This window comes from Eutrema salsugineum, unplaced genomic scaffold (genome assembly GCF_000478725.1).
Source record: "Eutrema salsugineum unplaced genomic scaffold, Eutsalg1_0 scaffold_1, whole genome shotgun sequence".
NCBI classification, from domain to species: Eukaryota; Viridiplantae; Streptophyta; class Magnoliopsida; order Brassicales; family Brassicaceae; genus Eutrema; species Eutrema salsugineum.
Window position 1 is genome coordinate 11,777,154 of NW_006256909.1, and position 12,869 is coordinate 11,790,022.

Genomic DNA, 12,869 nt, shown 5'->3' on the forward strand with positions numbered 1-12,869 from the left:
AGAAAGTTGTAAAGCTATTTCCCTCCAATTCAAAAGTTCTAAATGTATATAGCCGTGAAATTAAAGTTCAAAACTAATAAACACCTAAACCAAAATTTACATTGGTTTACTATTTACCAAAAATAGTGTAACTCTCTCTCTCTCTCTCCAGAGCTCGCTGGATCTCTGTTGTCTTCTCCGTCTCTTGGATTTGTTTACCTCTCAACCTTTCTCTCACAGTCCGGAGCAGATGCGCGTCTGATCAGGGTTTGAGACCTTAGTCAAAGTGATTGAGATTTCAATTCTCAAATCCAGAGATTATGGACTGCTCAATCCCGAATCCCGAATTAAATCTCTGATCTTTGTAAATCTGTATCTAATTTGTTAATTTAGAGATGATTAGATCTTTTTTCCCATATATGATTTTGGATTTTTCCAGTGTATTGGTATTGTGTAAGCACAATATCGCGATCTGTAATTTTCATAACTTTTTTGGTCAAACAAATACTTTTTTCATTACTTAGAAGCCTCAAACTCTATCGACAGAGTAAAAAGTACAACCAACAAAAGGGAGAATACATGAAAGCAAGGCAACAAGTGCCGAAAGATAGATTGACAATACAACTCATAAAAAGCCATAAGAAATCGAAAAACTAAAACGATCTCATGAACTTCTTGAAAGACTGCATCCAATGCAACCCAAAGGGTTACAAACACTGCATCACAAGCAGAGAAGACCATCAGCCGGGAGGAAGAACCTTGCAATACCGACGATGCTTGAACATCCAAACCACTCAACAAAGGAGGAAATATTGGAAAGAGAAACTTCTCCATAAAGGAGGTGACGGGAAGACAAATACCCGATGGAACCTGAATCACCGGAGGAGACGTAATGTTTGATTCATCTTCAATCTGCCACCAAAAGAAAGAAAACAAACTCACAGCACCAAAAACCGGATTGAGTACAATAGAGAAACTGCATACCGCAGTAAGGACACTGTATTCCACAGTAAAGACACTGCAAACCGCAGTAAAAGATCTCACCAAGGCGACAAGTATGCCACTACAGGGCAGAAGAGTGGAACCGAAGGAGACCAAAACCATCATGACATAACAAATCAAACCCAGATTCCACAAAACCAGAGCTACCCACTCAACAATCATCCGATAACATTCCAAAGCAGAGGAAACAGAGAGTGAAGAGCAGGAGCAAACCTGGAGGACCGGGAGAGGAAAGGAGATGGTATTGTCGGAGGATGAGCTAAACCCTCTGAGAAAAGCGATCATGGTGGTGGTCCGACAGAAGCGAGCTTCGAAATCTCCAAAACCAACTGCAGAAAGGCATCTTTTGGGTAACAGATGACAAACAATGAGGGGCAGCCTTGCAGGGAGGAGAGGAAGACTCACTGGCGACGACAAGCCAGATATGACGGAGGAGAGCAGAGGAGGGCGCATCGCTTTAAAATCAACCATCCAACGAGTCATGGAGACGGCAAGACGGCGAGATGATGTGTGAAAACAGCTTGACGACGAGAAGCAAAGGAGCAACATGATGGGAGAGACTGAAGACGAGACGATGGGAGAGACTGAAGACGAGACGACGCGGAGGAGAAAGGTGTCGGCCCTTTCTCACGGCCAAAGGCCGGAGAAAGGCTCGACGCAAGGAGGCAGATCTGAGTAAAGGAGGAGGGGAGAGGCGAAGCGTCGACAAACGGCCGGTGAGAGAGGAGGAGAAGCTAGATCTGAGCAAAGGAAGGAGGCGCCTAGGGAGGTGTGCCCGAGAGAGTTTTTAGGGCGAACATCATATTTGAATGATCAAAATTGTAATTTTCATAACTAGATTGCTAATTTAGTTTATAATAATGGAAATGAATTCATCTTGCAAGCAACTCTTTTTTCTCTATTCAATAATTTTCACAAATGCTGCTCATCTAAATCTCGATCCGATTTCACGGATGATAGTGACCAAAAATAACTAAAAGTAATCAATGCGTTGACTTTACTAGTGGGATTCGATTTTGAAGTCATTACTCACGTCAAGAAATTAAGAAGAAGAACATTTGCCCAGTAAACATCACTGTCTAAAGGTGATTTAGGGTTTCCTGATTTGGGGATTTTTTAAATTGTAACGAGAAGAGGATGTCATGTTGGGTCGGGTTATAAATTGATTTTAATGTGGTTGGGTTTTAAAATATGGTTTAGAATTGGAAAATACGATTTCATATACGGTTAAGCCACAAACAAATCAAACCAACAATTATGGTTACAAACTTTTGAATTAGAGGAAAATAGGTTAACAACTTTTTTAAGAAGGAGATATATGACGAGGTCAAAACTTCGTGTAGATCTGTTACTATATGAAACTATAGAGGGGGAAATACGTCGTTTTCTCCAGTATTTAAATTAAAGTATATATTGCTAAAACACTAATCTGAGAAAAAATCATTTAATTGTTAATAATACAAAAATGAAAGAAAACATAGAAACTTTCATCAGGTTTTCATACAAAGAAACTTTGTTTTCTTTCTGGACCCAAGATGGTAAGTGGGTAATGGTAGAGTTAGGATTGTGGAACAAGACCACCGAGAAACTCATTGTTGTGCTGTGTCTCCTCCATCAAATTATTTGATTTACTCGCACACTCTAATATTCTCCTATGTACTGTATATGTTAGTCTTTTTTTCCTTTAACCTATACGCTGCGTCTTGATGATCTCAATAAGTAAGTCTTTAATTTGAAGTCATGGCCAGTCTTGAGGTGAGGCTATATAACCTGAATAAAATTTGAATCACTCTCAAAGCCCAACCACATCATTGCCCAAACAAGAGCCGTACTCTCTGCCTCCAATATAGACCATAATCTAGAGTAAGCCTTGGGGACTGTACCATCTTCTAACACCACCCTCATTAACTCTCTGATTCTCAATACTCATCCTATTCCACACAACTTTTCATATACGGTATCTTCTATGTAGGATCTATTTTACATTTGAAAGTACCTTGAAGTGATGGAGTCCATCAGATCACATGTCAAAAGTAATTGAGAGCCTCCCTCCTCTGTTTTTTTTTTATTGTTATGTTCTTCATTTAAGACTTTAATTAAAGTTAGGATAGTGGGAATGATCATCATAAACATAATTTGTGATTTGAAGATAAGAAACAAAAACAAAACACAAAACATATTAATTTGAAAAAAAAAACATATTAATTTGATACTCCATTAAAAATAGAATTAAAGAGTAAAATTATTATTATCTGCTCGTAACATGGTTAAGATTCTCAATGGGTCTGGTCAGTAGTTATTGATTACACAGTTTTTCAAATTCGGTGCTAATCGAGGCGCGATATATTTTGCTGTCAACAAGGACCCAACCTGACCACATTTGTTTTTGGCAATTATAAAATCCCTAATATATAAAAGAATTTTAAATAATAATCCCACTGACATGACATGGTAATTTGTGTTTCAATTCGCATTATTTTAGCTTATAAACTGATTATACACTACGAACATATTAAACAGGTGAAGATTAATTATATAATCCATTAATGAATCATACTAATTTAGCTTTTTCAACGGTCGTGATACTCGAGACGTCACCGGTAACTTTATCGTACCGGAGAAACAAATCGGCAACGATCAAGCAAGCTGTGAACGTGACCATATCCTTGGCTGCACACTGCTTGTTGGACTGGCTAGGCGTACCGGTTTGTGGACCATTAGACCAGAAGAGATAATTAAGCAGTTCAGATCCTGTTTGACCAATATACCGGTCTGGTTTAAATTCTTCCGGATCGTCGAAGATGTTAGCGTCTCTCATCACAAGCGGTTGGTAGCCGCAGAGAAGCTCGCCTTTCTTTACCTCAAAAACGGCGTCGTGTGAGCTTATCTTGAAAGCTTCTCTGGCACGTGCGAACTGAAGAGGAACTGGAGGACTTAAACGCAGCGTTTCATAAACCACAGATTTCACCAGCTCCAATTTGTTAACCGTCCGGAAATTCAAACCCGACCTGGACCCGCAGATTTTTCTGACTTCCAATCTCAGCCTCTCCTGGAGGCCGGTATTGTCCCCGACAATTTTCCCGATCAAAGATGGTAAAAAGACGGAAAAGCCCCCGTATGCATTGAAACCCAATACGAAGAGGAGATTATGGACCGACTCGTCTCGGGTCAACCCGAATTCCTTTTCACCTAACCGGAGAACATCTCCAGCGTGTTCGCTGATGAAATTGTAGAGCTTCTTGTAATCTCCGGCGACGAGGAAGAAAGGGTAAGCCCAGGAATGGAGAAAGATCTCCTCAAGCGGCGGAAGAAGGCCGATCTTGGTGGTGGGGATGACCTGAATCGCGAGCCATTTATTGAGCATCTTCCACCCGTTCTCGGCGATGTCCGGCGATACGGAGGGGTTTACGCCGGCGAGGGAGATGGTGAGGAAACTGAAGATGCAGCGTTGGAGAGTGAACATGTACGAAGCAGCGTCGTTTTTAGAAATGTCGGATTCCACTGTTTCCCAGAACTTGTCGAGGTTTGAGAGAAGTTCTCGTAGCCATACTTCCGAGCTTCGTTTTAGTATTTCCATGGCGAAACTTTTTACCTGTTTAAATATTTCAAAAATTCAAAATGTTTTTGGTTTAATATTCCAATTTTTTTTTGTCTATTTTAAAAACAAATTCTAAATTTGAAAAGTTTGAAAAATTAAAATTTTGCATTTAAAATTACTAAAAGATCATATATATATATATTACACATAGAATATTTCTAAACATGAAAAGGTTTATTTAAAATTTTCTAGACCAGAACTTTTTGTTGTTCTGTTGGGAAAAATGAGAAAAAAATCATGAGAGATGAATAATGAAGAGAAAATAGAAGCTGCTAACAGCAAAAAAAAATCAATAAGCAGCAAAAGAGTATGATAAGGTGATTCACTAAAAATGTTGTAATTGAAATAACTACATATGTAGAGTTATGTACTATGGTTTCTCTTATCATTGTTAGAAACTAATCAATTTAATACCAAGGAGACATAAAAGTACCATTCCAATCTATGACATCATTTTGAACTTGATAATATATATGTTTACAGGCTGCAGACTATTGAGAATAATTCTTTTGAAGGTGATGAAGAAGCAAGTCAAAGTTTGAGAGTATTTTTTTTCTTGATAGTGTGGTATATATGTATTCTAAAACTAAATAATTTTTTAAAAGGTAACATGTTATGCTGGAAGGTAAACAAGTTATAGAAAAAATTAGGGGTTGCTTGGCGTAAACTGTGGAATTCATTTCACAGTTTTAAAAGTCTTTTTATTATCAAATAGACTTTTAAATATTTTTTAGTTTTGAAATTCTAGAAACCAGACTTTTTCTTTTTAGTCATGAATTCTAAAAATTTCATAAGAGGAGCTTTTACACAATAAATAATAAAAGAAATATATTTAGTTTATTTTTATATTTCTTCTTTTCCCAGAATTATTCAAAAGACTTTGTACATTTATATAAAAATAATTATGAATTAAATTTAATTAATTTAATCTTCTTTTTCAGCTTTTTTTAGATCTATTTTTATAAAAAAAAATATTTCAATTATGTTGTATTTTTTTATTTTTTTTTGTATTGATTACATATACTAATATAAGTATTTGATAATTTATTAATGTTATTAACAAGATTTAAATCTAGCGTAAATTATATGTTTGACTAATAAAACATTATTTGTAATTTAAAACATAACAGTTAATTACTTAATTTTTACAGTTTTTACTGTAAAAGTATTTAAAACTAAAAATTTACAGTAAAAATTAAAAGTAAAAGTGATTATCAACAAGCCCTAAGTATATTCAGGAGACGTTGTCTTTTTCTTTTGTTTACCTATGCAATTTTACTAATTTTTGAATTTTTTTTTTAAATTGTATTTGTAAAATACTCAAATTTAATGATGGTCTAATAAATATTAAGTTAGTTTTCAAACTTTTTAAAACATAGGTTAATTATTACAATATATATAAAAATATTAAATAAATTCCCTCTTAAAATTCTGTATGGCGACATTTTTTATCTTAAAAAATTAAATATTATGGATAAAAATATGTATCAGTTATTGAAAAAAAAGTAGCACTCATAGTATAATCTTATACAAAAAAATTTGTATAATAATAACGTTAGATGATATTACTATTATAACTCGTAATACTTGCAATTAGCAACGCAAAGGTATGTACGGACCTTGGCGTGCTTAGGCTCGGTGGTGTCGAGATAAACTCCGACACGAAGGCCGCCGTAGAAGTCGAGGCTAGGACGGAAATCGCCGATGAGAACATCTCTTTTATCAACTAGATCCATGTCGAAGAGATAGCTAAAAGATTTGACGTCGAGGACGGCGACGATGTTAGGGTTAACGTCGCCGAAGAAAGGAAACGCCGGAGGGATATTTGTACGGAACACAGTGCTCTTGTATTTGTCTGCTCTTGTCTTGAAAAACTTCTCAGGTCCTTGGAACCAGAAGTAATCTAAACGGTCCGATAACGGTCCCACCAATGGCCAACCGTACGATCCCGGCATCGCACGGAGGGGAAGCTGAGAAGGCGGTTGTTGTGATGTTAGGGATGTTGACGGTGGTGGCGGTGAAGCAGAAGCCATTGTCCTCAAGAAAATTTTTTTGAGCTTTGAAGTTTTTGGGAAATTATTTGAGATATAGCTTCTATTGTCTATGGGGAGAGAAATAAATAAACAAAGAGAACATTATGGATATTTCCCTGAATTGTTTGTTTGCATTTGCATGTACATTTTTTTTTTTTTGGTTTGTTTATTGTTGTTAAAACTTAAAAGGATCTATAAAAGTATTTAAAGTTATTTTTATTCGTCCAACTGTAATTTAAATAGTTTATTTTTAATGTTTCAATGTAAACCGATTTTATTGTTAGTGCGTTCCAAGATTATTTGTTAACTGATCCGTGTTTCGCCCAAAATTTTGTATTATTTTTTTTTACTTTGGTTAGAAGAAAATGCCAAGATACCAAAACTTGTTCATGAATTAAATGTTGGGCTAAGAATCTACTCAACCATTTCAGAACTATAAGAGTTAAGTATAGATGCATATTGTAGTTAGTTATATAATCCTTCTAGAGTTTTTTTTATTCTCTGGTATTTTATCTTATCAATGCGATAATTAAACCATAGACAAAACACGTTTAAATATAATTTTTATTATTATGTTTCTGCCATTCTCAATGTCTACTCTTTCAATTTTCGAGAACTTTTGAGAACCTCACCCATTCATCCTCTTAAATATTGGTTTTCAAAATGTTAATTAATATTTTGGGATATCTACAATTTGCTTATCATAATATGTTAATTGCTAATATTACGAGATATTTGAACAAAAAACAAAATATTACTATAAGTTGATGATGTGGATCATGATATGGCACAATTATGAGTCATGAGTTGATGATATAGATCATGAGAAGAGAGCCTATTTTATTTTATATATTTACGCTCATAGATTAGAGATTGAAAAAGTCAGATATTAATGTTTTCAGACTTAAGTCACATTCCTTGTTATGTTTCGTAGGAGATTATTTACGCTCATGATTAGAGATTCCAAGTATAATGGGTCGAAAGTTTGATAACAATATTTTATGTGTACGAAAATGCACAGGAAAGATATAATCACTATTAATCAGTGAACATTAGCAATCACATATGTAGTAGCTAGACAGAAGAAGACAGTTTCTAACGACAAAGATCAGAGTGCGTCACGTGTGACGTGTGTACCTGTTTCGGCTTTGCTTGGAGTACGCTCTAGCTACCACATGTTTGGAAGTTGTAACAAATCGAAGATCTTCCTTCAACTTTTTGTGTGAACTGAAATCATAAGAAAATTTTGAGAAACACATGTCGTCTATTTGACGACAAAAAAAATATCTTACTCTTAACTACCACGACTTTTCAATCGTACCTCGCACTAAGAGGTCCAGGATGGCTCCATGCTCGTTTTCACCGATAGTCTAGTTTTTTTCTAAGTTTTGTCAACATGCACAGTGACAACTACACACACTAGTACCAAAAAAAATAAAATTTTTTTTTGGAACATCATATAAAAAGGAATGGAGAGAACTATTCGAAAATTTGGAATAACTATAATTCTACTAGCAAAACAAATACTAAATTTGTTACAAAAAAAAATACTAAATCCAGCTGAATGTGGAAGCTCCCTCTAGTTGGTCAAGGGTTTGAATACCAAAATAAAAAGAAACAAATTACAGGAAATTTTTAACGCGATGCAAAAAACAAAAAAATCCTGCCGAATTAGCATAAATTAATTGCAATTTTCATCATAAGATTTAACCCTTTAGAAACTAGAAGCAATACCCATTTTCAAAAGTTAACCTGAATTGAAGCACTTTCTTTCGATAGATAAAATTTGGCTTTCAAGACTCATTGGATTTTAAGAAGCTTTTATCCTGAGAGAGAAGACCAAGTAAAGTTTCTAGAGAGGTAACATGGACATAAACAAACCTATGGTCCCAAGTCAGGAATTAACTTCACTCTCAACTGACACATTTATACTCACACCATCACGAGATTTTCTATCGTTTAGAATTAGGTATAACAAAAAAAAAAAAAGTGGACCATATCATGTCAACTTTCTATCAGTATCAAGGTACCTTACATTATTGAGCTAAAGTTGTCCTGCACAACAAAGGTAGATTAAACCATTGAACAATCGAGCTGCCAAATCTGAAATCCGGTTCTAACTAACATTGCTTACGTTATAAGACTAATTCATTATTAGGTCAATCGTTGTTTTTTTTGTTCAACCCGGCTCGGTCCAGGCTAATTGACCTAATAATGTGAACAGTTATAAATGGTTGAAACAAAATAGTTTTCTATACACCGGTTTAATCCGCGTTTCAACCAAGCTGGAGATTCAGAAGTTGCCAAAGAAGTCATCAATGTAATATACAAGTCTGATTGCTCTCCAACCATAAATCATTACAGTGCTCTTTCATTGATGGTCTTATTCAAAAAGAAAATTTAGAAGAAGCAAGAATATTTGTTGAAATCCCGGACAAGGGCTTGGAGCCAGATGTTTGTAACATACAGTTCATAAGACGAATGAGACGTGAGGGGATGAGACTGAGAAGTGATACATACAAGACATGGGATGATGTGATTCTAGAAAGCAATAGAGACTTGGAGTTAAAACTAGAAGATGGAGAGCAAGAAGCTGAAGAACTAGCAGCTGATCTTGGAGATGCTTTAGTTGTTCCAAGCGGCCCAATGACTCGATCAGGTACTAGGAATCTTAAGCAAACGATTGAAGCTATCATCAAAGGTCTTGATCCAATCCAAGAGGGAAAAGAGATGGTCACAAGTACTCTGATTGTGATCCAAGTCCAAGACGGCTAAGTGGACTTGAGATCCAGGTTTGTACTCTTTTTCTTTATCTCAAGTTTTGTCCCAATGAGTTTTCTTGAGATAGGTTTCTAATGAGGTAAGAATGGATCTCATATTATCTAAGTCTACAAAGCCTTGAAGTCCAAGCTGTGCCGAACAAGAGGAGCGTTTAAATCAAATTCAAACTTGCCAACTTGTGTTTTGTTTATATCCGAGATGTGTTTAATGTTTTCCAGTCTCATCTTTTCTTTCTTTCTTCTTTATATTCTCTTATAATTCTTTGTATCAAACTATCTTATCTTTTATTCTCAAACTCTTTTCAAAGAATAAGATTGTGTTTGCTGGTGTGTCATATCCATCAAACAACTTGAATCAACTCTGTGTGTGTCATATCACTTGGGAGATTCAAGCCGGCGTATCAAGAGTATTCCATAACTCTTGTGTGTGTCCATTCGCTTCCCCAACCCTTGATTCAAACTTTGTTTGATTGCAAGGCATATCTTTTTCATATCCAGTCATTAGAGTGTTGATCAAGGGCATATCCTTACCAGGATCACATCAAGTGGTATTAGAGCACCATTCTAATCATTGTGTCGATTCATATCTGTGTTTTCTCTCTGTTTTATTTATCATTTCGATTACGAGAAAACTACAAATTTTGTTACAACCGTGATTTATGATCGTTATGTTAGATCAGTTGAGTATTCACTTGCTTGCATCACAAAACATATAAATCTAACTGTTCTGTACTATAAACTGACTGATAATTTCATATTTGCATCAGTTTCAATTTGTCTTTTCAACTTCCATCATTGATCTGTTCTCTAAGTGCTTAAAGTGACTATTAGGATTCTTAGTTTGAGTAAATCTATAGAATCTGGTTTATTTCGTGGGGATCACGAATAGTCATCATCAAACAGAACCAATCGATAGTGATCTATTTTGTGTTGTGGTTTCAGGAAAATCATGACAGAAGAAGAAGAGACAATCCAACAGCGAGACAACAAGATTCTGATGGAGGCCATGACCGCAAAGATAAAGGACTGATGGCTGCTCAATTCGAGTTGTTTAAACAAGAGATGCAGCAACAGTCAGATGCGAAAACCGATAGAGAAACAAGGATAAGGAACCACATGCAATCTCCTGAGAGAACCAGAGAGCAACTTAGACCACCAAGAGATGATGCGGCTGAGGCGTATTACAGCCGAGATAGTAGTTCTTTCAGAAGTCATCATCGATGCCAAAGATGCGCAAGAGAAGAGCTTATACCTCCCCAAGATAATTTAGGTGGAATCAAACTGCGAATCCCTTCGTTTCATGGCAAAAATGATCCAAACTCTTATCTAGAGAGGGAGAAGAAGATCGAATTAGTCTTTAACTGTTAACATTACACCGAGATCAATAGAGTGAGGGTCGCGGCTAGAGAATTCTACGAATATGCCTTAAACTAGTGGGATCAGTTGGTTACTTTTAGGAGAAGGAATGGAGAATATTCTGTTGCGAGTTGGCAAGAAATGAAAACTATCATGTGGAAGAGGGTTGTGCCGAGTCACTACCATAGGGATTTGCATCAGAGGATCAAAAAGTTAACTCAAGGAATTGATCGGTTGAAGAGTACTTTCAAGAGATGGAAACCCTTATGCTGAGCTGATATTACCAAGGATAGAGAAGCCACAATGTCAAGATTTCTAGGAGGTCTAAACAGAGATAAACAAGACCGACTTGAGATGCAGGACTATGTGGAGATTAAGGAAATGTTGCATAAGACCATATTCATCAAACAGCAACTCAAGAGGAAGCGTGTGATGAAGCCAAGTTATGGAGCTGTTTCTACAACTTCTAGACCGGGTTATCAGAAGGAGAAAAAGCCAAACTCCTACCAAAGAGAAGGAAAGCAACTTGCAGTGCCAAGACCTGAAACAAAACCTTATGTGTCTCAACCAGACAACAAAGGCAAAACCAAAGCATCCACAAACCGTGCCAAAGACGTCAAGTGCTTCAAATTCCAAGGCAAAGTCATTATGCCAACGAGTGCTCCAACAAAAGAGTCATGATGCTAAGGGATAATGGAGATATTGAATCCAAAGAGTAGGGATCCGAACCTGAACTTATGACCGAATATGAGGAGCTGCCGGCTCAAGGATTGTTGTTAGTTGCCATAAGATCTCTAAGTGTTCAATCAAAGACTGAGAAACAAGAGCAAAGAGAGAATTTGTTCCAAACTAGGTGCCTTTTCCAAGGCAAAATTTGCAGCCTTATCATCAATGGGGGCAGCTGTACTAACGTTGCAAGTGAAGCTATGGTGAAAAAGTTAGGATTGAGTGTTAAGAAGCATCCAAGACCTTACAAGCTACAGTGGCTTACTGAAAATGGAGAGCTGAAAGTGAACAGTCAAGTTTCGGTTCCTATAACCATCGACCAATATGAAGATGAAATTCTTTGTGACGTGTTGCCTATGGAGGCTGGAGATATCTTTCTTGGCCGACCATGGCAATCAGATAGGAGGGTAATACATGATGCGTTCACTAACAAACACTCATTTCTTTTTAATGGCAGGAAAAGTACTCTGGTGCCATTGACACTTCAAGAAGTGTATCAGGATCAGCTTCAACTCAAACAGAAGAAGAAATCCTTAGCTAAGCCATCAAACTTCTTTTTAAAAGCTGGTGATGTAGAGCTTTGATATCCAAGCAACCAGTCTTATTTTTTTGTTTTTAAAAAACCACTTGTTAGTATTCGTAACATTACACCGGTGCTACCGAGGGAAATGGCTGATCTTTTGCAGGCTTACAAGGACGTGTTTCCTGAGGATAATCCAAAAGAACTTCCACCAATAAGAGGGGCTGAACATAAAATAGATTTCATTCCGGGAGCCTCTTTGCCCAACCGACCCGCTTACTGAACTAATCCAGTAGAAACTAAAAAGCTGCAAAGACAGGTGAATGAGCTCATAGAGAAAGGCCATATCAGAGAAAGTATGAGCCCTTGTGCCGTGCCAGTGTTACTTGTGCCGAAAAAAGATGGAAGTTGGCACATGTGTGTTGATTGCCGATCAATTAACAACATAACTGTTAAGTATAGACATCCTATCCCTAGATATGATGACATGCTTGATGACTTGCATGGGTCTAACATTTTCTCTAAAATAGATCTTAAGAGTGGGTATCACCAAATTAGGAAGAAAGAAAGCGATGAGTGAAAGACCGCTTTTAAAACTAAGCATAGCCTATACGAATGGTTAGTCATGCTTTTTGGCTTAAAAATGCACCTAGCACTTTTATGAGGTTAATGAATCATGTTCTTAGGACATTTATATGTGTATTTGTGGTCATTTATTTTGATGACATATTGGCCTATAGTAAAAGTCTAAACGATCATATTTTGCATTTGAAATCTGTCTTAGATGTGCTTAGGAAGGAGAAATTGTATGCCAATCTTAAGAAATGCACATTCTGTACAGATAACCTGGTGTTTTTAGGCTTTGTTGTAAGCGC

General features: G+C 36.4%; 2 protein-coding genes across 4 annotated transcripts; both read right to left on the bottom strand.

Annotated features, from left to right (window-relative positions):
• Positions 1-467: 467 nt before the first annotated feature.
• On the bottom strand, positions 468-1,875 carry LOC112081846. Of its 3 annotated transcripts, XM_024148570.1 has the most exons (3): positions 1,195-1,875; positions 840-891; positions 468-695 (listed from the first exon to the last, which is right to left on the bottom strand). In XM_024148570.1, exons 1-3 carry the CDS (start codon positions 1,528-1,530, stop codon positions 496-498), a joined length of 588 nt encoding a protein of 195 aa, XP_024004338.1. In that variant the 5' UTR covers positions 1,531-1,875; the 3' UTR covers positions 468-495. The 3 variants fall into 3 exon arrangements, with proteins under 3 accessions (XP_024004338.1, XP_024004336.1, XP_024004337.1); XM_024148568.1 differs by having other exon boundaries at positions 840-1,874; XM_024148569.1 differs by having other exon boundaries at positions 468-891; positions 1,195-1,864.
• Positions 1,876-3,401: 1,526 nt separating this feature from the next.
• On the bottom strand, positions 3,402-6,712 carry LOC18028807 (linolenate hydroperoxide lyase, chloroplastic). Its single transcript, XM_006414446.2, has 2 exons — positions 6,199-6,712; positions 3,402-4,573 (listed from the first exon to the last, which is right to left on the bottom strand). The coding sequence occupies exons 1-2, from the start codon at positions 6,610-6,612 to the stop codon at positions 3,533-3,535; spliced, it is 1,455 nt and encodes a 484-aa protein (XP_006414509.1). The 5' UTR covers positions 6,613-6,712; the 3' UTR covers positions 3,402-3,532.
• Positions 6,713-12,869: the final 6,157 nt, after the last annotated feature.

Bases quoted from the DNA above. Each gene is read 5' to 3' on its own strand.
- LOC18028807 (XM_006414446.2), bottom strand. From the start codon at position 6,612: ATGGCTTCTGCTTCACCGCCACCACCGTCAACATCCCTAACATCACAA. The intron at 4,574-6,198 runs GTCCGTACATAC...ATATTTAAACAG, and splicing joins CCGAGCCTAAGCACGCCAAG to GTAAAAAGTTTCGCCATGGA.
- LOC112081846 (XM_024148568.1), bottom strand. From the start codon at position 1,530: ATGTTGCTCCTTTGCTTCTCGTCGTCAAGCTGTTTTCACACATCATCT. The intron at 696-839 runs GTATTTGTCTTC...CTTGTGATGCAG, and splicing joins GGTGATTCAGGTTCCATCGG to TGTTTGTAACCCTTTGGGTT.